Source organism: Solanum lycopersicum, chromosome 2, assembly GCF_036512215.1.
Source record: "Solanum lycopersicum chromosome 2, SLM_r2.1".
Lineage (NCBI taxonomy): Eukaryota > Viridiplantae > Streptophyta > Magnoliopsida > Solanales > Solanaceae > Solanum > Solanum lycopersicum.
Window position 1 is genome coordinate 57759337 of NC_090801.1, and position 27371 is coordinate 57786707.

A 27371-nucleotide genomic window follows, 5' to 3' on the forward strand; every position below is an offset into this window, starting at 1 on the left:
AATTCAAAGGATAGAATCACATAAAGATTTAAAAAAAACTAGTATTCCAAGCAAAGAATAATTATGAAAAAATGTGTTTATAAAAAGGGCCAAGAATGGTACGAGGAAAAAAGCATATACTATAATTTTTTTTAAGAAAAAGTTGGAGTGCACCTGAGTCCAGCAGAAAATACTTGGATTCTGATTAAGCCTTATTTTATTATAATATAATGTCCTTTTCGTACTCAATAAACATAATAATCTCTACCATCAACATTTGTTTTTTAATGTCCGTTGCTTCGCACTTAATTTACAAAATATAATATTGCTTATCAATTTTTGGAAGTCGCGATTTCGACTTTTAACTTTATCAAAACAATTTTCTCGTATATTTTAAAAATTATTTTGCATGTGATGGCTAATATTTCTCGTACATTTTAAAAATTATTTTGCATGTGATGGCTAATATGTGTTGTCCTAATAATAAATAGCTAATATTAGAGACGAACGATTTAGAACATGAACTCGAGTAGATTAACGGATTAAAAATAATCTATAGGTGATAAATATTAATTATTGAACAAGAGATCAAAGTTATAAGTTCATTGAAATCAGTAATTGGGGTTGAGATTTTGTATGTATGGTTAAAAAAATCATCAAATAAAATAAAAAAAATTGATCTGAAGCTTGAACTATAAAGTTCAGATTTTGGATATACCTTTAGTGGTGAAACACACTAAGTATTGAAACTAACTTTATTAATAAGTTTATGTTTAAACAGAAATATTTGATAAAATAAGTAGAATGCGATTAATTTATAACTTTTGACTTTAAATATGTAACTCAAAAATATTATTTTCAAACACAAAATAACCCCAACAAAGTGTTTACAAGTTTTTGCTTATAAGCTTATTGAAATGATAAATACTTATCGCACTCAATAGTCATTCTTTAACACCCATTTCACGCCCGGTGCTCAGTATCTAGTAACACCCACTTTATGTCAAGTGCATCTGGTGTCTGGATAATTTTGATCTTGGGACCCAATACACCCACTTCACTCTCAGTGTTCAGCATCTGGTAATACCCACTTCAGACCCAGTTCTCAGCATCTGGTGCCTGGATAATTTTGATTTTGGTGATTCCAACATCGAGTGAGACGGACCCTGCTCTAAAACAATGTGAAATTAGCTTTTAGGCCTAACTAAAACCCCAAAAACTAACTCAAAGGAAGGAAGATTGCTCAAATTTTATAAGGAGTTCACCCATCTTATTAACCATCAATTTGGACTTTTGTTACTGTATAAAAGTCTAAACATAGTCACTAATAATTTTTAACTATGTAAACACCTTTTTGACCCAACCAACTGTGTAATAATTTTACAATGCAAGGCACCCACTAAGATTCGACTCGTAAACAGCGCCTCATCTCGTGCAATAGGGTTCGAGCACAACGGTGCTCAGCACTCTCAAAATCCTTTTCTTGTACAAACTCCAACATACAAGAAGTTCTCTTCTTTTCCTTCTTCAACTATGGCTCCATTGTTCCTCTCATTCACCTTTCTACTCTTTCTACTCTCCACAAAATCATCATCTCAATCCACTAATCTTGACCCAAACCAACTCAAAGCTCTCAGATCACTAAGTGTACCAACAGGAAAAGACCCCTGTTCTCCTCTTCACAATTCCACCATTTGTGACTCTTCCACTCCCTTTCACCATCTCATCTCTCTCAAACTCATAAACTGTTCAACTGATGTTACATTATCCCAATCATCTCTCAAAACTCTCTCCACTCTCCAAGACTTACAGTTCATCAACTGCCCTGTTTCTCCTGTTCATTTCCCTTCTGAACTTTCCTCCAGTCTCCAATCCTTCACTTGCATCAACTCTCTCAAGAAACTCACAAGCGTTTGGCTAATTCAATTGCGCAATGTGGTTAGTTTAACGGTGTCACATGTCCCTGTTTCTGCTAGTGGCCCTTCTATAATCTTGAACAGTATCAAGAACTTACAGAGTGTCACAATTTCTCATGCAAATCTCAAAGGGGTTGTTCCTACAAAATGGCATATGAATCTTACTTATGTTGATTTATCTGGGAATCAGCTAAAAGGGAAAATACCAAGTTCTTTAACTGAACTTGAAAATCTTTTGCATTTGAATCTTTCTTCAAATTCACTCAATGGGACTATACCAAATTCATTTGGTAACTTACTTTCTTTAAGAAATGTGTCATTAGCTTCAAATGCTCTGTCTGGAAGTATTCCGAAATCGATTTCTGCAATATCTGGATTAGTCCATCTTGATCTTGGATCAAATCAATTGAATGGAACTGTTCCAAAGTTCATATCAGATATGAAGGGATTGAAATACTTGAATCTTGAAAGAAACAATTTCGAAGGGGTTTTGCCATTCAATGCTTCTTTCATCAAGAAACTAGTTGTGTTCAAAGTGGGAGAAAATTCAAATCTTTGCTACAATCATTCCACACTGTCTTCAAAACTAAAACTTGGCATTGCAGCTTGTGATAAACATGGATTGCCAGTGTCTCCGCCGCCTCCTAAGGAAGATTTCAGTGATGATACTGCCGAGGATGATACTCCACCACCTAAACATGAACATGGACCAAGCAGAGTTGTTTTTGGTGTGGCTATTGGACTTTCATCCATTGTGTTTTTGATTATTTTATTGGTTTTATTGTCCAAATGTTGTAAATGATCATCATCACTGTAAATTGTGACAAATTCTTGGTCCGGTTAGAATTTTGAGTTTTGAAAGCATGATCAGTTAATAATGAATCATTTACACTTTTGAAAGTATGCTTATGTTCATCATTTAGTATTTCTTGAAATTGATTCACAAACAAAAGTACTCCATCCGTTTAAAAAAAATGATCTAGTTTGATTAGGAATGAAGTTTAAGAAAATGAAGAATAATGTTGTGATTCTAAATTAAAGTTATGTCAAATGTATCAAAATATCATTTAATGTTATAATTTTAAACATGTCACATGAAAATTAAAGTGTTACAAAAAAAAATATAATTCTTTTTAAAGTAGACTAAAAAAAAACTAGATCATTCCTCTTAAAACGGAACTTTGAACTCTCTAGCTCAGACTCAAATATTTAAATGAACAAGCTTGCGTATACGTTTCAACTAATGTTAATATAATTATATATTCTGCGAGAGTATTTTATATACTCTATAGTCTAGTCAATCTTATAAGATCTGTTCCCTTTTTTTTTTTTTATAGTGAGTGATATTTGGTAATTAATGAATGATGATATGAGCTATGAGCTATAATTAAAGATGTTATCATGGGTCCTCTGTGAGCATGAGTGATAAATAATGAAAAGATCAAATATGTCAGCTTTTACTATGTTCATGGTTGGTTTTTTTATTCCAATCTTGTTACAAAAGGAACATGCCTCTCCTGATTCTTTGCAAGATTATTTTTAATTTGACAAAACATAATGGCTCTTTAACTTCACAAAGGGTCAAGAAAAGTTCAAGACGACTCTGAAGCTCATATTTGAATTGCTGAAAAGAAGGATAAATTGAACTCCAATCTATGTTACACTATGTTTCACATAGAAATTTGTTTTCATCAAGATCTGACCTTGTCCTTTTACTACAATATTTGACTATACATGTTGATAAAAGGATTCGTTTACTTTGCTTTGTTTTTTCATTTTCCTTTTACAAAAAATGAATATTCAGAAAGAGTGACTATAATAATTGGTGAAGAAATGAAACAAAAATCAAATTAAGTAATAATTATCTTTCCATCTTTAATTAGAGATTCAGATTCAAATACCTTGAGTATGAATGTAGATTTTGTTAAGGAAAATAAAATATTTTTTAATGTGAATCAAATTTAATCTAACTATAAAAAAAAAAACAATCCTTTTCTCATCCAAAACCATATTCTACTTGTATGTAGCACGTGTGATAAGTGATGATGAGACAAAAAATGTGTACATGGCTTTTGTGGTCAGCCTGCATACACGTCAACTATTTTATGTGGTATTGGGTGTTGTGTTTAATTTAACTAAAAATAGAGTCTACGATATATGTAGTCATTTCATTAAGAATCGAAAAAAGAAAAATAGATTTTCAAGAAAATATGGGTGCAACAGCAACTGCAGTTTTCTCTTCAAATTCCATATCTCAATTGCCCTCCTTCTCTGCTTTATGTAAACCCAACTTGGGGATCCGAATACCAAAAGGTACTTTTTTTTTTTAATTATGAAAATCTTCCATGAAATGAGTTGATTAATTTGTGTTCTTATGAATTCTTGAAATTAAAATTGTAATTTAATTGGGAAGTTACTTGCGAAAATCTTGAGTTTTATTTATTACTACTGGAATTGGAAGCAAGAATTGTTCACCCAATTTACTTCAACTTACCTGTGTTATGAACATTGATCTAGGTTAAAAGATGAATGTTTAGCTAGTCTATGCAATTGATGGATCAAAAATGTGGAATTTGATTGTTAATCAAGAAGGGTCAAGTAGATGAGAAGAAGAGATTTAGTATGCCTATTGTAGCTAGATCTGCATTTCCATATAACTTTGTGGATGTTTTTCTGTTATCTGTAGAGGAATTTGGTATATTCTACGAGAAAAAAAGATAAATATACCCGAATTATTGTAAATGATACGCAGATACCATCCGTTATATTTGTTGGATTCATGTCATCCAAAAATTAGAGTATATATGCTCTTCACTCTAATGGTAGATTAAATAGACACATGTGGCACAATCTTATTGATAGATCCTATATATAATAAATGTTGATAATAAATGTTGGATCGGTGGATATGATTATGACACATTGATGTTTCTTAGTATAAAGGGTATGTATTCTCTAGTTTTTAGATGGTAGGGCACCAATGTCCCAAAAGTATGACGGAGGGTATCTGCATACCATTTACGATAGTTCGGGTACATTTGTCCTTTTTTCCTATTTTATAATCACCATGACTTGTAAGTTGTAGGAAGGAGTGCTTGGGAGTACAACATGAACTCTTTATTTGTAATTTGTCATTCTTGGTTTGTGTGTTGGGGTGGGGGAAGAGGGACGAGGTTTTGGTGGAGGAGGATTTTAACATGAGGGACATCTTTGATATGATTTTCACACAATGAGACTAATATACCTCAAGAGTCTGATATTGGCTAGTCATGCACATCAGGGCTAAGAAATAGAATTAACTTTGTAGCCTGGCTCTAATTGTTCGAAATTGACCTCCAGCATTGGCATAGACATATTTGAACCCCTGGTGATCTCCTTTCGTTGCCATCTGTTTTTCCCCGCTTTCTATTTGGAGATAATGTTTGTATTGGACATGCGGTTGTATATGGATCTTGTGATTCAATCGATTATGTATGGTTAGATACTTTTTATTTTAGTCTACTAGAAATGATAACACCCAGCGTCATCGGTAAGCCTCAATTTTCATCCAGACATCAGGATGAGTATGCATCATATTAGATAGATAGCATGAATTCTGGAAATTTAAACTGAGGTATTGATTTTTGATGCAGCTTGTTCAATTTGGCAGAGATTACATATGGGCTTTCGTTGAGTACAAATCGTAGGGATTTTCATTGTTCAACTCTCTCCACCATAAGAGCTGATGGGATCAGGCGACGAAAGTCTTCAAAAGATGCTACACCAGGGAAAACATCCAAAGGTAGTGAGCTCAATATACAGCCATCCCCCGACAGTAAATTGCCAAATTCATTGAACCAGGAAGAGATCATTTCTCTTTTCAAGAGAATACAATCTTCAATTTCAAAAGGTGATTCTACAAGTTCCAAGAAAAGAAGTACTAAGTCTTCTGAAGAGAGGCCTGCTATTGATTCGGTCTTAGAAATCCTTCGACATTCAAAGACAGAAGCAAAAGGTATTGATTTCTTTCAGTTTAATACAGGCCTGTTTCCAGTCGTCCAACTCTTCCCAAAATTCTATCCCAATGCAAATGATGATACCTCAGTCAGATAATATCTTTTTTCTTCTGCAGGTACAAAGGATGACAAGGGTTCGACTCATCAAGAAGATCAAAAAGAACCAGAAACAGACTATTCACCAACAGCAGATCCAAGATCAACACGCCTACGGTCAAGCTTTGTGAAAAGATCGCCTCTACAATCCCCATTTAACTCCAAAGAAAAAGTTAAGCTCAAGATGGAGACATCACTGGAGAATCATGTTGAAAGTGAAGCAGTCAAAATTGAAGAAATGAAACTTCCTCAGCTTAAAGAACTGGCAAAATCTAGAGGACTCAAGGGTTATTCAAAACTGAAGAAAAGTGAACTAGTGGAATTACTCATTGGTTGTTGAGACAATGCAAAGATGATCAAGTCATCCATCCAATGCTTTACATGTTTGACAGTTTAACTGCAGGACTCGTCTCTTTTTTCGTATCTGCTTTCTTTCACGGAGAAACAAGATGAAAGGGCAGAGTACTGTGTGAGTTTTAACACATTCATTTGTTTGTTGGTTTGTAACATATGTTGTCTTTAAAGTCTCATTGCCTTAATGATAACTTTCTCAAGTTGCTTACCTTCTCCTCCTCTCCATACCCCAACTATTTGCTTACTTCAATGGTTGAAAGAGGGGTTACTATTCCTCCAATCTGCCTTGTTGTTTTCTTATATATATCTGATGTGGTCTTTTAGCCTGGTGTTGGAAGATCCTCACTTGCCATGCATCAGTGTTGCCCGGACCTCGAAAAACAAGACTTCATCTTTTCCATTGGGGAAATGGCTTGCAATAACAAATTGGTGAAGATGAGAATTATACATGGTCTTTATTTTTGGAGTCTGAAGCCTGAAGTGCAAAAAAAAAATTGTCAAAAATTTTAAATGGGTATATCAATTTCTTTTCTAACCAAAAGGGTAAAATCGCTACTGATGCAGCGATTTAGTTTTTATTTGTTCATATTTTTTTATATAAAAAAAAAAAGAAAATCGCTGCCAATGCAACATTTTTGGCGATTTTTTTAAAAAAAAGAGTTAAAATCGCTGCAACAACAGGATTTTTATAAAAAAAATAAAATATATTTTTTTAAAAATCGCGTAAAATTATTTTTTTTTGAATAATCGGTGTTTACAGTGATTTCTGCACTTTTTTTTGTTCTGTCTTAATGATTTCTTTTTTTTAAAAAAAAAAAAGTGATTTGTTTTTTTTTTAATTTTCTGCCAATTTTTTTTTAAAAAAAGATCAGATTAAATATTGGTAATTTATTTTTTGGTCAAAAGAAAAATCGCATTACAATTTTTAATAAAGATTTCACATAATACGATTATAAGAAATAAAATGATAGCAATATCTTTAAAAAAATAATTAATTAACTAAAATAGTTGCCTAGCGGCCATGGAACCAAATTTTTAAAAAAGAAAGAAAAAAAGTTTCACAGAAATTGCTGCCTCGGCAAAGATTTTTCAAAAAAAAATAAAAATAAAATTCTCCTCTAAAATCGTTGCCTAGGTAGCGATTAAAAAAAACAATGAAAACACTGTACGGACAGCGATTTTCTTGTAAAAGTGAAAAAAGTTCGGACAAAATTACTGGTAGGTCAACGATTTTACCCTTTTAATTAAAAAAAATTGATATATCTTTTTTGACAATTATTTTTGCCTTTTAGGCTTAAGACTCATTATTTTTGGTTCATTTTTACACAGTCGATTACTCCCTCTGTTGGATTCATTCCCAGTTCCACCCAAAACTATAGTTGAGAAATTTATTTACAATAAAGCAGTGAGTGTGAATAATCACTTCAAAGCCTATTAGATGTACCAGTAACAGATTGCTTCAGGGAACTTAAGTATTAGTGTTCCATCAATTATACAAAACTAATTAGAACAATTAATTGTAATCTCTCGGGTGAGAGCCGAGTATCCTGACCAACTAGACTACAACAGACTTGTTAATTAATATTTATTTATTATAATTTACCAAATTGTTTCACGTAAATGATCGGAAGCAATTTTTTCTAGCTCCAAAGCAATTTTTCAGCTCTATTTTACCCTCCATTCTCTATATTTGGAGAATAAAATAGAGAATGGACTCTTCAATCCCCCTTTGGAGAACTACTATTTACACTCTCTATTTTACTTTTTGAATATTTTATTATTATTTTTATTACTTTCTAATTAACATATTATTATGCATATAATATCATCAATTAAGTATCTAATCTTCATACTTCTTTGAAATGTAACATAATATTTTAAAAAATATATCATTTAATATATAGTACTTTCATCCCAGATTAATAGTATTTTAATTTTTTTTTTTCTAATTTTCATCAGTGATATAATTTGATTTGATTTTTAATTTTTACTATATAGAATAAACACAATTAAAATGATAAGATGAAAGTTTTAATTTTTAAAAGTAAAATACGTAATATGATAATTTAAATACAACATTATAATACGATACATAATATTATGATTTAAATACAAGATAAAATACAATACATAACATAATAATTAATTCGAAATGAAGCAAGAATCATGCCGAAAAGATGTTGAACGTGAATTCGGAGTTTTACAATCTCGTTTTGCAATTTATTACAGAACCGTCATGTTTTTTGAGGAAATGAAGTGCTACATGAATAATAACTACATGTATTATGTTGCACAACATGATAATTGAAGGTGAACATGATATCGATATTAATGCACAAATTCAAGATGTCGTAGAGGTTCCAACTCCAACGACGGAAATGGTGGTAGATGAAAATCTTTGATTTGAACAATTTTAGCCATACATTAAAAAAATTTAAGGACGATAATGCTCATTATGAACTCCGTATGCATTAATAGAGCATTTATAGAAACAACATAATAATATTTCAAAAATTAAGTGCTTATGTAATTGTATTTCAATCTTATTAGAATTTGTCCATTAATTTGTATACTATATAGCATATTTTTTTGAAATTTATGTTATTTAAAAATTTATAAAATATCATTTTATATTAAATAATTATTGGGAAAAGAAATATGAAATAAGAAAATAAGAATGAAATAGAAATAATAATATAATATTGAGGATAGAGAAAAAGATTCATTTTTAAAGTGTAACATAGAAAATTGGGTTGGAATTAATTGTCTGAAAAAATAGACAACTCTATATTTGGAGAGTAAAATAGAAGACAGAGTCGAAGATAGCGATCAACTTTGACATTTTATAGTGGCTAACACTAGTTCTACAGTGATATATCCTGTTGCTTCAATTATCCATATGCTCAGGCTGGTCAATTACATTTTAGTTGGCTTGCACTTTCAAATATATAACCAATGCAGATATCACATAGGAGTATCAAATAAGAAAGAAAACTAAAATGTAGCTCATATCATGCCATATTATATAAATCATGTCTCAAGAACATTTTCAGAATCTCTTATAAAATTAAAGGAAAGTTTCATGGATGTTGTAAGAATCATGCCACTCCAGTATCTTAAGGTGCAAAAGTGATTGTCATCTTATACAATATAATCTACCCAAATAAAATAAATTATAGAGATTCAATGAAGTATACAATCCCACTTATCTAGAATCAACCAAGAATTTGGCTCAGATAATGTGAAAAGACACAGCAATGGTATAAGTTGTGCTGGTTTGTTTTACTAAAAACACTCGAAACCTTGTTATCTGCAAGACACAGAATAAGATTTGAGGCTACAAACTATTGACTCTATTTACCGCATCAAAACAAATTTATACGGCAAAACCATGGTAGCAAAAAAACGATTATCAGGCATGCTATCAACAAGTTACAAAATGGCTGTCCACGACAGTATCCTCTATCCTGTCCTGCTGAACCAGTACCACCTGCAATATATCTCGCTTCATTCCACTCTTCAATGAATCTGTTGTCGCTGATACCTGTCACATTTTTTGCAATCTTCCGACAAATTTCACACAATCTGCACGATAATACAGGAATGATCTAACAAAGTTTGATTTGGAAATTCAACTTCAACAAGCATCAAAAGACTGAATTCTATGTTTTCAGTATTACTGTTTACGCTAAATTACCCTTACCAAGCAACTCAATCACTTTAAGAATTTCGCTCTAAACAATTGAAGAGGTTTTCCAGGTTAGGAACATGCTGTCATTCATTTATTCTACTAAGCAACGGTAGTTTCCTGAAGGGACATATAACAAGCTCTTGATTTCAGGAGTCGATCCGATAATAAAAATAAGAAATCATCTTAGCTATTTCTTGCGCAAGGAGTTGAGAGTAGGGTAATAATCGTGTTGCTATCATGCCAGAGTGCAAACCATCTATGACATGTCATTCAAAACATAAAGTTACACGGATATTATCATAGACAAGAAAGGATATCCTTTAGAGTTGGAAGCAAAGGGGAGACAAACATATGGATACTGAAGCACAAAAATTTATTCCCCGTGCATTGATGGCAGTATTGTTGAGAGCGAAACCTACAACTTCAAGGGATGGAGAATCCACTGCAGTAATATCTAATATTTCCTCTTGTTCTGTTATTAGGCATATACAAGTCATACCCTCCAGGAGAGAAGACAGGATAAATTTCATTTTGAACAATTAAGTACAAAGTTTTTGGCTCTTGAAACACGTGATTGTTCTACGCTTTAATAGCTTGAGAAGAGGGGTTTACGGTTTAAAGGACACTGTTACAGGGAATTTGAAATTCTTATTTGACCTAACCTTTTAACATAAGTGATAGATCCCAGAGAAATCATCCAGGTATGCATCATCCAGCATGCTATGCTACCAAAGGGCAGGACAGCAGGCAGCACTAACACTAAAGCCAGAGAAAGTAGTTTTCCTTGTTTTTGTTTGCCCTACTAATCAACATAATTCTTATGCAACATAAAATAACCTAGTAAACTGAACCAGAAGAAGAAAACTGAATCTTTGTGTCTGTTAAGCAACACAATTCCAAAGGTGTCGACTGTTCCAGTGTTCCACCGGGTAGCTGCTACCTCCCACCAACATAGCAAACAATAACTCTGCACACAAAGACTTACTAACAATGCCATAATTTGGCAAGGCAAATACTTTTTAAACCTAATGGCCACCAAGTCCAGTAAATACCAAGTTTTAACAAGACATGAGTACACACAGTATGTTAAATGCAAGCAAAAGAGCTACAAATTGCACCTAAGGATGTAGCCTAGTGGTGAATGAAGTGGTTTGAGAGCCATGAAATCTCATGTTTAAATCCTAACAGAGGCAAAAACAGTAAGTGATTCTTCCCATTGGTCCTAGCCTTGGTGGACAGAGTTACCCAATACTTGTTGTAGGTGAGAAGTGGTAGTTATATATTAAGTATTGACACTTCCTGGCTTTCTACACTATTTTATTTCTTTATATTTTGACACACCTTAGTTGATATTCTAATTCCTTAATAAGATTAAAGCAATATAGATAATATCATCAGTTAAATAACAAATGGAATAAACAATGACAAGTAAAGACAAGAAAAAGGGGAGAAAAGTTAAGTTTACCTATTTCCTTTAAGCTTAAACCAAGTCTCTGCACAATGAGAATGAACAAATCCAAGCTCCCCTTTACACCCACAACCAATCTCAATCAAATCCACAAATTTCTTCCCACTTTCATATGTATCCAAATGGCATATCCTACACACCTTTTCGAAATCATCAACATATTTCACATCAATCACACTTGAAAAACTCTCTTTCTTCAAAACCTTCCCTTTCACCTCATTCCCACCAATCCCAGAGTCCCTATTTTCAACAGTTTCATCCAATCTGATTGTAATTACTGTCTCTACAACTCTCTGATTCTGAGCATCGATCTCCTTATCCATAACTTTTTCGTTAATCTTTCGCAAAATCTCATTCAAAATACTTCAAGAAAACAACTCCAATCAACCAAATAACGAAAAGGGTAAATGAATCGACAAGAAATTAAGATAAGATTAAATTGAAGTTCAAAGGATTTAGTGGGCCCAATTTGGGAAGTGAGAAAATAGATACAAGAAGGTAAAGATCCATACAAATAGTATTAAAAAAACAACGGTTTTAATATTTTGTGAATCTATCAAAATAATTTTGCTATGAAAATTACCAAGTTTCCCTACATTGGTGTCAACCGATTTGTACTCTTCTGCATATATATATATATATACGTGCTGGTCGATAGGGTTGACGAAGTAGTCAAGTGGATTCACTTTGGATCCCGGAATTATGACCATCTTTGTTTGTAAAATTTAAAAAAGTAAAATAATTAAAAATTGGAGTTGTTTTTTTAACTTTATGCACGTAAGTTTAGAGTGAAAGAAGTCAAAATATTGTTTTGTTATTTTTGATGAAACGAAAAAAAAATTCTAAATTTTTCCAATCTCCAAAACAAAATTAATTTAATTTCAAATTATGATTTTATGGCAGGGAATGCATCTTAACAATAAGATCCAAGTTTAAGTAGTCAAGCTATTAAATTTTTTACACAAGGTCAAAGCTCAAGTAGTCAATTGAATACTCCTTTAATTTTAATTTATTCAGTGACATTTTATGGCAAAATAATTTTTTTGATATTTAATTTTAAATAATGTCATTAGAGATAATAAAGGCAAAATGAGAAATTAAAGTTAATGAACAAATATTTATTAATAATCAAACAAAACTGTAGGAAACAATGGAAGTGTCATAACTAATATACTCCAAACTCATCTTTAGTGCAATTTGAAAATTGATATTGGACTCCTAACAGAGTACTTGGCTGAAGACCATTTTATGTATCCTTGTGAAGAATCTGTTGAAGTTGAACGCTTAAATGTTACTTCATAGGACAACTTCTGGTTCAAAGCTGAGAATTTCAAGATACTAGGTTTAATACTCAACGCGACACCTTCAACTCCAATAACTTCAACTGTGTAAGTCGAATTAGCCTCACCAACATTAGTAACGGTCCTTGTGTACGTTTGAGCACTTGATCCAAGATCAATTGAAAATGAAGGATAGTTCAACTCTGCTTCAGCTATGCTCAACGTGCAATGTACCTTCTTATTCACAATGCTACTAACTTGTTGATCGGTGTAGTTTAGGCCGCATAAATAAGGCACATAATCTTGGGGTTGAATGTCATAGACTAAGCCCGGATCATTTGCCTTTGATGGGTTTACATGCCCTGATCCAATTGAAAGTAGATCAGCAGGGTTGAGTTTTTCATCCTGAATCGGATTGTTGCCAAGGTTGACTAAATCAGCAGTCGTCATGATTGCAGACTTAATTGCAGCTGGAGACCAATCGGGATGTGCACTCTTTAACAAGGCTGCTACTCCTGCAAGGTGAGGGCAAGACATCGACGTGCCAGAAATAATGTTGAATGTGGATGTAGCAGATGGTATCACCCCTGCAGGGGGTTTGATCCATGCTGCAAGGATGTTCACTCCAGGCCCAATGATGTCAGGCTTTAATATGCCTTGACTTACGGTATATGGTCCCCTGGAAGAGAAGGAAGCAACTACTGGTGCGTGCTTGTCTCCAATTCTTGTTCCCTTAAATGATATCGTTGCAACTGGGGTTGACGTTGATGTTATATAGTTTATGATCTTTAGTCCGTCGAGGTAACTGACATGTGTTGCAGGAAGGACATGAATAGTTGCAAATGTTGTATAGCCTTGCTCTTCTTCGTTCTTGAGAATCATGGCAGCGCCACCAGCTTTTTTCACTTCTTCTCCTTTTTCGATTCCAGACAAGCTACCCACAGCTGCACACAACACTATTTTACCTCTGACATCAATAATAGCTAATGACTCGCAATCACCACCATCTATGAGGGGCAATAATTTTCGTGACATGTTTGTTGATTGAAAGGCTGATTCACCCTCATATTCAGATCCATTACCCAAAACTGCTACCGCGCTGATCTTTCTATCTGTTGAACTAGCACCAACAGTTAGAATCCATGGGGATCCATTCTCTACAGTAGAACTAAATGGTCCGCTATTTCCAGCTGAGCAAGTTACAAAAATCCCCTTTTCAATCGCTCTATACGCTCCAATTGCCATGGTTTCTGCATAAGGAGGTAAAGCCGTTGCTCCAACAGAAGCGGAGATCACATCCACCCCGTCTTCAATGGCAGCATCAAAACCGGCTAAGATAAAGACTTCAGGACAACCATCTTTATCACAGACTCTGTACATGGCCACGTGAGCACGGGGTGCAATACCAACAGCAGTGCCATTAGCATTACCAAGCAAATTGGCACCACCTACAAAGTTTCCAGCGCCTGTGCTTGAAGTATGTGTCCCGTGTCCATCTCCATCCAAAGGTGACTCAGCCGTCTTCACAAGGTTTCGTGCTCCAATAAGCTTATTGTTACAAGCTTTGTAATTGAACTCACATTTTCCTTTCCATTTAGCAGGAGGAGGAGGCATTCCGTGGTCGTTGAATGAAGGATGATTTGGATTTATTCCAGAGTCTAATAAGCCAATAATCACACCTTTACCAGAATTTGAGGCATTCCACAAGCCAACATTCTGGTGCAACCCAAGGAAACTTGGACTGTGTGTGGTATGCAACTGCAGCACTCTTTGGGGACGCGCAGATACGAATCCTGGTTGTGTCTCCATCATTTTCACTTCATCTGATGACAACATTGCAGCAAATCCATTAAACACATGACGATAAGAATAAATAATGCGCGATGAAAGATCAGAATTTGCTGAAGTTTTAGGCAAAAATGATTGATGCCAGAGGTATGAATCTTTTGAATCAGACAAAACAAAATCATCAGGCAACTCAAGCTGCACAATGTAAGTTTCTAAATCATTTTGATTAGTAGAATGATCAGCAAAAGTAATTTTTGATGAATGAAGCAATATAACAATGCAAAAAAAGATTGAAACTAATTTGAGATCCATGTTTCTTTTTCTTTTTTTTTCTGATTATCACATTCAGCAATATGTGCATTATATAGTATTAAGAGATTTACCCTATTCAATAAATATATACATCTTCCTAAAATATATATTCCACTGCCTATGTGCTTTCATACCAAATCTCTTAATTTAGTGTTATTTTTATGAAGATCAATTTAATATCTATGTATTTTCCTTGGATCAATTTACAACTTGTTACTTGTTATGTAAACACTCAAAGTTTATTCCTTTTATGTCATGTCTAAATGTGATTTAATTTGATCATGCATTAATATGGACAGTAAATCAATTTTTTCAATTAAATATGCATATTAATTATTAGCCTCTTCAAAATTTGCAAAGTAAGAAGAATATTATACAGTACTAATTTATTGCTTAGGACAGGCTCAAACCAGGAACAAGTTTTAATAAAAGTACAAGGGTTATTTGTTAACATGAGTTCTATTTATATATTTAGCATAATAACTCTACTGCCACTAATTTATATTTTTAGAGTCAATTATTTGTAACAGTTATAGTTAAGAAGCATATTAAAGATACAAAATGCAACAGACTCAAAGTTTTCCTCCCATTTTAATATCTAAATATTTCCTTTCTTTGTAATATCTTTCATACAAATCTTATTTATATCTTTTCAGTCGGTACGATTAGAGTATTTCTTTTTTTTCCTAATCAAAGTCTTATTTGAATAGGCTAATTAATATAGAGATATTTGGGAGATAATTGAGTTGCTAACCATAAAAAATGTGGTATATAAAAGGAGGCAAATTCATTGTATCATATTACAGTAAGTTTTATTATAAGGTAAGTAATCAATCATTGATCCAAATTTTGGGACATAAAAGGCTGACATATTTGGCCAAAAAAAAAAATTGATTTACTGACCTAAGAAAATAAGATAATATATCTTAGATGAAATTTCGTCATTGACTCTTTTAGCAAAAGTCAATTAGCTTTAATTTTTTTTTTACTCTAAAGTTAATGAACATTGACTTTTTTTCCACAAAGTCAATTAATTTAGAAGTCATTTAACTTTAATTTTTAACTCAAAAGTCATTTATTTATTTAATTGATTTCTAAATTTAAAATTTGATGACATGAATTATTTTATTTTTAACCAAAATTTTAAGAAATAAAAAAATATTTATTTATACCATATAAAAAAAATATTGACGTTATTATTTTACGCTTATCCTCCTAAGAATAATTTATACAGTAATAATTTATACAGGGGTTGACGACTAAGGACTCCTAATTTGCATACAATTACATAACTTCTTCTAAAGTGATTCTAACAACCAGTAAATAAATACAAATAGACTTCTACTCAAAAACCTAGTCCCAGGTGACATTATCTTTGTAATAACAAAAGAATTTTTTTTTTATTTGTTAAAGGGGTAATTTTTTTTGGATTTGTTAAATTTATTGAGTTAAAAATTAAAGTTGAGTGATTTTTTGAGAAAAAGGTGATGACTTTTGAGTTTTTTTAAAAAAAAATTAAAGGACTTTTTAGAGAGAAAAAATGATAGTTAATTAAGATAACCTTTATTAAATCTGGTCCAATCTAATTGCATATAACGGAAGAGAATTTTCGAGTGGTCATACTTATAATAATTAGTTGGTAAGCAGTAATTAGTGTAATTTGATCCTAGTTTTGAACCTCCATTACATATCTCACATATTTAACTGAGCTTCATCACAATATATATTTACACATCTTGCTAATTGTGTTAGTCACCTAAAAAATATGGATCTGAAATTGATCAGTTTAATCTTTTTTTGGGTTTTCCTGTTTCATTCATCAAAAACATTTGGTGACCATTTTACTAATCGAAGCGATCTACATACTTACATTGTACAACTTGAGTTTCCTGATGATATAGTTTTATCTGATACAAATGATTTACACCTCTGGCATCAGTCATTTTTGCCTACAACTTCAGCAAATTCTCATCTTTCATCGCGTATTATTTATTCTTATCGCCACGTGTTTCATGGATTTGCTGCTATGTTGTCATCAGATGAAGTGAAAGAAATAGAATTGAAACCAGGATTTGTGTCTGCGCGTCCCCAAAGGATAGTGGAGTTGGATACCACACACACTCCAAGTTTTCTAGGGTTGCACCAGAATGTTGGCTTGTGGAATACTTCGAATTCTGGTGAAGGTGTGATTATTGGTTTGCTAGATTCTGGAATAACTCCAAAACATCCTTCATTCAGCGACAACGAAATGCCTCCTCCCCCTGCTAAATGGAAAGGCAAATGTGAATTCAATTCCAAAGCTTGTAATAACAAGCTTATTGGAGCAAGGAACTTTGTGACGACGTCTGCATCACCTTTGGATGTAGAAGGACATGGGACACATACTTCAAGCACAGCCGCTGGAAACTTTGTGAATGGTGCTAATTTGCTTGGTAATGCTAATGGCACTGCTGTTGGCATTGCACCCCGTGCTCATTTGGCGATGTACAGAGTCTGTGATGACGGTGTTTGTCCGGAATCCTATATCTTAGCTGGTCTTGAATCTGCCGTTGAAGACGGCGTAGATGTTCTTTCTATTTCTCTTGGAGGAACGCCTGTTCCTTTTTATGAAGATTCTCTAGCAATTGGCGCATTTAGCGCGATTCAGAAGGGGATTTTTGTTAGTTGCTCAGCAGGAAATAAAGGACCGGAGGTTGGTACTTTAAAGAATGGAGCTCCGTGGATTCTCACTGTTGCTGCTGCTACAACGGATAGAAAGATAAGAGCGGTAGCAGTTTTAGGCAATGGAGCTAAATATGTGGGCGAATCTGCCTATCAACCAACAAATTTATCAGGTAAATGGTTGCCACTCGTAAATGCTAACGGTTGTGAATCGTTGTCGACAATTGATGTGAAGGGGAAAATAGTGTTGTGTGATACCAGTGGTGACTTGTCAAGAATCGAAAAAGGAGAAGCAGTGAAAAATGCTGGCGGCGCTGCCATGATACTCATGAACGAAAAAAAACGTGGCTATACAACAATTGCAGATGTTCATGTCCTTCCCGCAACACATGTCAGTTATTTTAACGGACTAAAGATCATAAACTATATAAAATCAACACCATCCCCTGTTGCAACAATATCATTCAAAGGAACTGAACTCGGAAGCAAACACGTGCCAACAGTTGCTTCCTTTTCTTCTAGGGGACCATTTTTGCCAAGTCCAGGCATATTAAAACCCGACATTAGTGGACCCGGAGTCAATATCCTTGCAGCATGGCCAACCTCTCTAGGTGAAATGATAACATCAACGTTTAACATCATTTCTGGAACGTCGATGGCTTGCCCTCACCTTGCAGGAGTAGCAGCATTGCTAAAGAGCGCACATCCTGATTGGTCTCCAGCTGCAATTAAATCCGCAATCATGACCACTGCTGATATCATCAATCTTAAAAAACATCCAATAGAGGACGAAAGACTCAATCGTGCTAATCTATTTACAATCGGATCAGGAAACGTGAATCCATCAAGAGCAAGTGATCCAGGACTCATTTATGACATTCACCCCGAGGATTACATCCCCTACTTATGTGGTTTGAAATACACAGATCAACAAGTTAGTTCAATTGTGAGAAGGAAGGTACATTGTACATCAAGCATAGCTGAGGCAGAGTTGAATTACCCTTCTTTTTCTATTAGCTCGAAATCAAGGGCTCAAACATATACAAGGACTGTGACTAATGTCGGAGAAGCTAATTCAACTTACACAGTTGAAGTGTATGGACTCAACGGTGTTAAGGTAGCCGTCAATCCAACCACCTTGAAGTTTTCAGGGTTGAATCAGAAGGCGTCGTATAATGTAACTGTTAAGCATTTAAAGCATAGATCACATTCCCAAGGATACATAACATGGTCTTCTAGTAGGTACTCTGTCACAAGTCCAATACAAATATTTCCGCATAGCATTTTAAAAATGTAAAATGGCTGTCACAAGAAATGAGTTCTCCATCATTTATTAAACAAATCCTTCTATGTTCTTAATTCTTTTATGATCCTTCTGCAAATGCATTTTTTTTAATACTAGTGAAGTGCTCCGCGCTTAGCGTGATAGTGAAAAACTTCAGTAACCTATATTTTTGTGTTATGCATTTGAACTTAATTGTGCAATTAATTAGATATATTTAGATCACAAAAAAATGTTTTTCATTAGAATTATTTTTGATAAAATTGATAGCTATGACGTTCTAAGTCAACTAACCATCTTGATGGTCGTTGAATAATTGGGCAGTTGCAAATTACCTACTTGTGTTCATAATAAAAATAGATCCAAACTTTTCAATAAAATACAAAAGACTAACAATGTTCAGTCAACAAAAAGGGCACAATTTCCTGAGTCTATGTGTAAAAGTCATATCCCATGATAGACAATGGATAATAAAGATCCAAAAGTCGTAAGTAGTAGTTATTGCAAGATTGTTTGAAAATAACTGATATATATTTGGGGTTAAGTCAAAGTTTTTCATTTATTGTGCTTCTACCTACCTGATTTATGTATACATCGCCAGAATCGTAGTCCTAACAAAGACTAGAACAAGAATGTCCAGTTTTTTTATTAAAAAAAAAAATCAAGACCCAAAAAGTCACATATATTAAATTGGTTTTCAAGAACGTGCGTTGTATATTTATCCTAAAATATTTCACACAATGTTGGTACTGCAAATAATAAATTTAAACAACTAAATATCAAGAATTAGCTATTATGCATGAAAGTTTACATTTGTTACCGATCCAAAGGTATATATATATGTACATTTCACAAATTTCATCAATAATTTATTTCCTCATAAATTTAAAGAATAATGAAGTTACAATGGTTCATCAACTTATAAGACACCATTAAATCTTTTCATTTTCATTTTTATTCTCTTCTTGTTCATTTTTGTTCTATTTTTTTTAATTTTTTTGTTAATGAGTTGGATTCCCTTGTACAGAATCACATCAACTTTTTTTTCTCGTAGGAAGAGAATGGGTGGAAGAAGGTGAGACAATTTTTTATTTTAAAATACATTTTAAATTAATTGATTAGTGTAATGTATTTTTATAAAAAAATATTTAAGAAAAAGGGTGAATAAGCAATAAAAGAAATTAATGACATGGTGCTTACATGGCAGTAATGTGGCAGATGAGAGTGGATTGTATTAATGTTGGGAAAGACAAGGCACTAACAAAGAATGTCTGACAGGATAACAGCGGAAGAATACCCAAGTCTATACTTTCCCTTTTCGATTTGAACCAAGAGAAGACAAACAACCACAAGCAATATGATAGTAAGGCAGCAAGTGATTCAATCAAACAAATATAACAAGGCAATGATAAACCAATCACACAAGACACCAAGATTTACGTGGAAAACCCTTCAATGTAAAGAGTAAAAAAACCACGGGACCAAAAGCTCCACTATAATCACCAAGAGTTACAATATTGTTCTCCAAAATTGGCCACAAAACAAGTGTCAAACAACGAGCAACAATAAAATAAGATTGCACCAAATCTAGAGAATTAAAGGAGCAAAATCACCAATTTCGCAGCTACTATTCACGATAGCAAAACTGAAGCTGCAGGCCACCAAATCCAACTCTGTCAGTTCCTAATCAAAGATTGAGATGAAGATAATATGCTGTCCAAAAATCAGCTCAATCGGACAAGAAACAAAGCGGGAATCGCAATTTGAAGTTGGTTGTTAGGGCTGAATTTTGACTGCGAAAATCTGCTCTTTTTCTCTCTTTTTGGCCGCTAAAAAACTCTGTGTATTTGAAAATAAGACCTAAAATAGGCTTATATTTGCCTCATAAGAATGGGCCTATGGGCAAAAATGGGTTGGTCCAAATTGGGCTTTTATTTATCCACATAGGAAGGGAAAAAAGACTCATAACCCAACAATTCTCCCCCTCACGAGTATGTGGAGGAGACCGCCATCCCGGCGACCATGCAACAATCTTCAAACTTCCCTCTTAGCAAAGCTTTAGTCATCATATCGGAACCATTGTCATTTGTATGAATCTTTTCAAGCTCAAGCAACTTAGAATCCAACACATCTCGAATCCAATGGTACACATCAATGTGTTTAGACCGACCATGGAACGTAGAATTCTTGCCAAGATGTATAGCACTTTGACTGTCACAATAAAGCACATACCTCTCTTGAGCACAACCAAGTTCCCCCAAGAATCTCTTCATCCAAAGCAATTCTTTACAAGCTTCAACGATAGCAATAAGCTCAGCTTCTGTAGTAGATAGAGCAACACATTTTTGCAACCTAGATTGCCAAGACACAGCTCCCCCTGCAAAAGTAACCAAGTACCCTGAAGTAGACTTGCGAGTATCAACATCACCAACCATGTCTGAATCAGTATAACCACAAAGAATAGGCTTCTCTGTACCAAAACACAAACTCAGACTAGAAGTGCCACAGAGATATCTCATAACCCACTTCACAGCATTCCAATGTTTTCTTCCCGGATTAGAAAGAAAACGGCTAACAACTCCAACAGCGTGAGCAATATCCGGTCTTGTACAAACCATCGCATACATCAAACTACCAACAGCTGAAGCATAAGGAACTTTCTTCATATCTTCCTTCTCATCATCACTAGAAGGACACTATTTCGTGCTCAATTTGAAGTGCATAGCTAAAGGTGTACTGACAACCTTAGCTTTATCCATGCTGAATTTGCGAAGAACTTTTTGAATGTACTTCTCTTGTGATAATACCAATTTCTTGGCCTTTCTATCACGGACAATCTGCATGCCAAGAATCTGCCTTGCTGGTCCTAAGTCTTTCATAGCAAAAGACTTACTCAACTCTTGCTTCAACTTCTGAATCCTACAAGTATTATGACCAACAACAAGCATGTCATCAACATAAAGCAACACAATAATAAAGTCATCATCAGAGAACTTTTGCACAAAAACACAATGGTCTGAAGAAGTCTTCTTGAAGCCCTGCTGACTCATAAAAGAACCAAACTTCCTGTACCACTGCCTGGGAGCTTGTTTCAAACCATACAAGCTCTTCTTCAATTTGCAAACATAATTCTCTTTACCCTTGACTTCAAAACCTTCCGGTTGCTCCATATAAATTTCTTCATCTAAGTCACTATGGAGGAAAGCAGTTTTAACATCCATTTGTTCAACCTCTAAATCTAGACTTGCAACCAAGCCTAAAACCACACGAATGGATGACATCTTCACAACTGGAGAGAATATCTCATCAAAATCAACTCCTTTTTTCTGATTAAATCCCTTGACAACTAATATAGCTTTGTACCGTGGAACTGGATTACCATCTTCATGTTTCACCCAAAAAACCCACCTGTTTTTCAAAGCTTTTCTGTCTTTAGGTAACTTAACCAAATCAAAGGTATGATTATCATGCAAGGATTTAATCTCATATTCCATAGAATCAAACCACCTTTCTTTTTCTTCACTTTCCATGGCCTCATCAAGACTCTCAGGTTCTCCCCCGTCAGTCAAGAGTACATACTCATTGGGAGAATAACGAGATGAAGGAATTCTCTTTCTACTAGATCGTCTGAGAGAACTCTCTGGAGCATCTATAATTGGTTGTTGGACAACCACATCATCTTGCACTGGAGCATCAACAACATCATGCCGGTCATTCTGAACATGATCACCATCTTCATTATCAACTTGATTTTCATCATTATGAAGATTTTCTTCCGGTGCAATAGTCAAAAGAACTGGATAAACATCAACTAAGCTCTCACTAGTCTGAAAATCAACCTTGTCAGCTTTGTCAAAATCTTCAATTGTTTGGTCTTCAAAGAACACAACATCACGGTTTCTAACAAGTTTCTTCTCAACAGGATCATAGAAACGATAGCCAAATTCATCTTGACCATAACCAATGAAGATACACTACTTAGTTTTAACATCCAACTTTGACCTTTCATCCTTAGGAACATGTACAAAGGCTTTACACCCAAAGACTCTAAGATGATCATAAGAAACATTCTTACCAGTCCAAACTTTGTCAGGGACATCACCATCTAAAGCAACAGCAGGAGATAAATTGATAACATAAGCAGCAGTATTAAGTGCTTCTGCCCAAAAGGAATCTGACAGCTTAGCATCTGAAAGCATACATCTAACCCTCTCAACTAGAGTTCTGTTCATCCTCTCTGCTAAACCATTTAACTGAGGAGTCTTTGGAGGAGTTTTCTGATGCCTAATACCCTACTCTCTGCAATATCTATCAAAAGGACCAATATACTCACCACCATTATCTGAGCGGATGCATTTCAATGTCTTCCTTATTTGTCTTTCAACCAAGGCCTGAAAACCCTTGAACACATCAAGTACTTAATCCTTGGACTTCAAAGGAAATACCCAGAGTTTGCGAGAATGATCATCAATAAAAGTCACAAAGTAAAGTGCACCACCATGAGATCTTACCTTAAAAGGACCACACAAATCAGAATGTACCAACTCCAGCAAATCGAGCTTTCTTGAAGGCGGATGACTCTGAAAAGAAACTCTTTTCTGTTTACCGGCTAAGCAATGAACACATTTCTTCAACTTTGCTTGTTTCACTCCAGAAAGCAAATTTTTCTTAGCCAAACTATCAATCCCCTTCTCGCTCATATGACTCAGTCTTCTATGTCATAACTCTGATGAAGTATCATTCTCCACCAAATTTACTGAGTCTCTGGACATGGAGCCCTGAAATACATACAAGTTAGACAACTTGTCACCACGGGCCACAACCATCAAACCTCTAGTAAGCTTCCACTGGCCAGCACCAAGTGTATTAACATAACCCTCATCATCAAGATATCCCACAGAAATCAAATTCAAGCGAATATCTGGAGCATGCTTGACATTATTAAGAACTAGTTTGGAACCATTGTTACTTTCCAAACAAACTGTCCCAATGCCAATAACTTCAACTTCATGATTATTGCCCATTTTCAACGTTCCAAAATTACCTGGAGTATAAGAAGAAAATAATTCCTTCTTTGGCGTGACATGAGAAGTAGCACCAGAATCCACAAACCAGCTAGACTCATCACGAACAAGATTAATATCATTTGCATCACAAGAAACAAGAAGATCATCATTAGCAACAACAGCAACACGATTTTCAATATCGCCTTCTCTCTTTTGTTGTCTCATATCTCTCTTGTGCTTGTAACAATATTTCATGATATGCCCATTCTTGTGGCAATAGTCACATGTAATATTCTTGTATTTAGACTTTGACTTGCTTCTACTTTTACCTCTATCATTCTGACCTCTGGACTTGTTTCTCCCCCTATCTTCAGTAACCAAAACATCGGAGTGTGAAGCTGAAGAAGATGAGGCTTAAGATCTTCTTCTCATTTCTTCATTCAAGACACCACTCTTAGTATATTCCATGGTTACAACACCACTGGGAGCAGAATTAGTTAAAGAAACTCGAAGAGTTTCCCAAGAGTCTGGTAGAGTATTAAGAAGCCAAAGTCCCTGTATCTCATCATCAAACTTTACACCCATTCCGGACAGTTGGTCAAGAACACCCTGAAAATCATTAATATGATCAGAAATAGGAGTGCCCTCTTTATACCTGATATTCATTAATTGCTTCAATAGGAACAACTTGTTGTTGCCAGTCTTCGAAGCATAAAGTGTCTCGAGCTTGTCCCATAAACTTTTGGCATGTGTCTCATTCACAATATGATTTCTAACATTATCTTCAACCCATTGTCTAATATAGCCACAAACCTGCAGATGCTCAAATTTTCATTCTTCATCATTCAAAGACTGAGGCTTATTAGAAGCAAACACAGGTAAATGCATCTTCTTGACAAATAGAAGATCTTTCATCTTGTCTTTCCAAATATGATAGTTACTACCATTTAAACACACCATTTTGCTCATATTTACCTCCATAATTCAAAACGACAATCAACAATAACCAATGCTCTGATACCACTTTGTTGGGAAAGACAAGGCACTAACAAAGAATGCCTGACAGGATAACAGCGGAAGAATACCCAAGTCTATACTTTCCCTTTTCGATTTGAACCAAGAGAAGACAAACAACCACAAGCAATATGATAGTAAGGCAGCAAGTAATTCAATCAAACAAATATAACAACGCAATGATAAACCAATCACACAAGACACCAAGATTTACGTGGAAAACCCTTTAATGTGAAGAGTAAAAAAACCACAGGACCAAAAGCTCCACTATAATCACCAAGAGTTACAATATTGTTCTCCAAAATTGGCCACAAAACAAGTGTCAAACAACGAGCAACAACAAAATAAGATTGCACCAAATCTAGAGAATTAAAGGAGCAAAATCACCAATTTCGCAGCTACTATTCACGACAGCAAAACTGAAGCTGCAGGCCACCAAATCCAACTCTGTCAGTTCCTAATCAAAGATTGAGATGAAGATAATATGTTGTCCAAAAATCAGCTCAATCGGACAAGAAACGAAGCGGGAATCGCAATTTGAAGTTGGCTGTTAGGGCTGAATTTTGACTGCGAAAATCTGCTCTTTTTCTCTCTTTTTGGCCGCTAAAAAACTCTCTGTGTATTTGAAAATAAGACCTAAATAGGCTTATATTTGCCTCATAAGAATGGGCCTATGGGCAAAAATGGGTTGGTCCAAATTGGGCTTTTATTTATCCACATAGGAAGGGAAAAAAGACCCATAACCCAACAATTAATTCACTTCAAAGATGTTAGGGGTATTTAAACGCTCGTATTGTTAACGTATTAAAGTAAATTTTGATACCAAATTCAAAGGAGATTTGATATATTTTCTCTTCTTTCTTATTTTTGTGCAACAACAAACAATTTTTAAAAGCAAAACTATTATGATGTGCGTTCGTGCTTTCAATAAATATGCAATGTATATATTTTTTAAAAAAATATATTTTTTCAATGAAAAATGTTGAGTTATTACATTGATATTTTGAAGGAATTAGCGTAAAAAACGGGAGTGTTTTCGCATTGAAAAATTAAAAAAGTTTACAGTAATTCAATGATATCTATTTTCACATTGCGTTCTTCAAATAAAGCTGATTTTGTGGAATGACTATTGAGAAATCATATCTTATAATATAAATTTTTTATTAATTCACAATGCAAAAAACCTTTATAGCTTATTACCTGTCGTGACTCAAAAGTGGCTAATAAATATTCATTAATCTATCTGGTTCAAAATAGTTTTACTTTTCGCTTTTTTGACTAATTTTAACAAATTAAATTTGATTAAATGAATTTGATATTTTAAAATTATATTTTGAATATTAAAAAATATAGAAAAGTATTGTAAATTATATTTTTTCTATAATAATATAATAAAAAAATATATCTTAAAATATTAATCAAAATTCATCTCATTTGATTTCAAGAAAAAAAATATATATGACAAGTATTGTGAAATGAAAAAAAAAACTAGCATTTTAATATAATGTGATATTTTCTCATTTAAATCTATACATAGTTTTAAACAAAAAAAACACCTTTTTTACGTAAAAAAAAATCTGCTCAAACTGAAATTTTTATTAGAAGCCTAAAATCGGAGCATGCCTCAAAAACCTAAACAAACATCAATATATTTAAAATTTACTTTTCTTACACATTTTAAATGCAAATTATTTACTTAATATTTTTTTATTAATGATTTCTTCAAATATTTATTTTTTCAATCATTAATGTAACATAAAAATTTCATCAATTCAATCTTGACTCGTTGAGAAACATTTTCACTAATATAATTATTCTATGAACTATTAACATAATTTTGCAAGTAACAAAAAATAAATTTAAAATAAACATAAGAGATCGAATCATAGATTTTAATCCAAAATGTTGATAACTTGGTTCCCAACTTAATATGCTTGTTGTAAAAAGAATAAATTAATGTGAAAGTTAGCAGAGAAAATGTAAGAAGGTAAACAATATTTTTTTAATTTCTTCTATTTGAATGAGGTTAAAGAAAATAAATAATATATATATATATATATATATATATATATATATATATATATATATATATATATATATATTACTATAATATCAGCTATTTGAATAATAGACAGGGGCTGCTCCATAGTCAAAAAAAATAATGAGGAACTAGGATTGCATTTCAAGATTTGGGAGGAGTTAATTATAATTTACTACAATACTAAATAAATATCCCAATGTTTGAATTTTGCATAAATAATGAAGTGTTTGGATTCTTTTCTATGATAATATGATATTTGTAAGAAATAAAGTATGAAACAACAGTAAGTAAATGTATTAACATTACGTACTATTAGTCTCTTGGTTGCTACCAATTTTCTGCTCTTGCAATGTGATCTATGTAATTTGAACGGTACATTTCACTGGCTCATTATAAAGGTCTGTTGATAATACAATTAACATGAAAGTTCAGTTAGTCAATCAATTAAAATATCAAAAACTAATATACATAAGTTAGCTGACAGTCAG

At 33.6% G+C, this 27371-nt stretch overlaps 5 protein-coding genes across 5 annotated transcripts; 3 read left to right on the top strand and 2 right to left on the bottom strand.

Annotated features, from left to right (window-relative positions):
* Positions 1-1352: 1352 nt before the first annotated feature.
* LOC104645864 (receptor-like protein 51) lies at positions 1353-2798 on the top strand. Its single transcript, XM_010318536.4, has one exon. The coding sequence runs from the start codon at positions 1513-1515 to the stop codon at positions 2695-2697; it is 1185 nt and encodes a 394-aa protein (XP_010316838.1). The 5' UTR covers positions 1353-1512; the 3' UTR covers positions 2698-2798.
* Positions 2799-4033: 1235 nt separating this feature from the next.
* Positions 4034-6548, top strand: LOC101255261 (SAP-like protein BP-73). Its single transcript, XM_004233021.5, has 3 exons — positions 4034-4208; positions 5545-5889; positions 6007-6548. Exons 1-3 carry the CDS (start codon positions 4106-4108, stop codon positions 6324-6326), a joined length of 768 nt encoding a protein of 255 aa, XP_004233069.1. The 5' UTR covers positions 4034-4105; the 3' UTR covers positions 6327-6548.
* Positions 6549-9429: 2881 nt separating this feature from the next.
* LOC101255853 (uncharacterized) lies at positions 9430-12183 on the bottom strand. The gene is made up of 2 exons (XM_004233023.5): positions 11497-12183; positions 9430-9925 (listed from the first exon to the last, which is right to left on the bottom strand). The coding sequence occupies exons 1-2, from the start codon at positions 11820-11822 to the stop codon at positions 9706-9708; spliced, it is 546 nt and encodes a 181-aa protein (XP_004233071.1). The 5' UTR covers positions 11823-12183; the 3' UTR covers positions 9430-9705.
* A 464-nt stretch (positions 12184-12647) lies between these two features.
* LOC104646045 (subtilisin-like protease 4) lies at positions 12648-15003 on the bottom strand. Its single transcript, XM_010319040.4, has one exon. It carries the CDS (start codon positions 14877-14879, stop codon positions 12687-12689), a length of 2193 nt encoding a protein of 730 aa, XP_010317342.2. The 5' UTR covers positions 14880-15003; the 3' UTR covers positions 12648-12686.
* Positions 15004-16477: 1474 nt separating this feature from the next.
* PHYT6 (aspartate-specific protease Phyt6) lies at positions 16478-18899 on the top strand. The gene has a single exon (XM_010319039.4). The coding sequence runs from the start codon at positions 16645-16647 to the stop codon at positions 18835-18837; it is 2193 nt and encodes a 730-aa protein (XP_010317341.1). The 5' UTR covers positions 16478-16644; the 3' UTR covers positions 18838-18899.
* Positions 18900-27371: the final 8472 nt, after the last annotated feature.

Excerpts from the sequence above, each read along its gene's own strand:
- LOC101255853 (XM_004233023.5), bottom strand. The coding sequence starts at position 11,822 with ATGGATAAGGAGATCGATGCTCAGAATCAGAGAGTTGTAGAGACAGTA. Across the intron at positions 9,926-11,496 it reads TTTAAGCTTAAAGGAAATAG|ATTGTGTGAAATTTGTCGGA; the intron begins GTAAACTTAACT and ends ATTATCGTGCAG.
- LOC101255261 (XM_004233021.5), top strand. The coding sequence starts at position 4,106 with ATGGGTGCAACAGCAACTGCAGTTTTCTCTTCAAATTCCATATCTCAA. Across the intron at positions 4,209-5,544 it reads GGGGATCCGAATACCAAAAG|AGATTACATATGGGCTTTCG; the intron begins GTACTTTTTTTT and ends TCAATTTGGCAG. Across the intron at positions 5,890-6,006 it reads TTCAAAGACAGAAGCAAAAG|GTACAAAGGATGACAAGGGT; the intron begins GTATTGATTTCT and ends TTTCTTCTGCAG.
- PHYT6 (XM_010319039.4), top strand. The coding sequence starts at position 16,645 with ATGGATCTGAAATTGATCAGTTTAATCTTTTTTTGGGTTTTCCTGTTT.
- LOC104645864 (XM_010318536.4), top strand. The coding sequence starts at position 1,513 with ATGGCTCCATTGTTCCTCTCATTCACCTTTCTACTCTTTCTACTCTCC.
- LOC104646045 (XM_010319040.4), bottom strand. The coding sequence starts at position 14,879 with ATGGATCTCAAATTAGTTTCAATCTTTTTTTGCATTGTTATATTGCTT.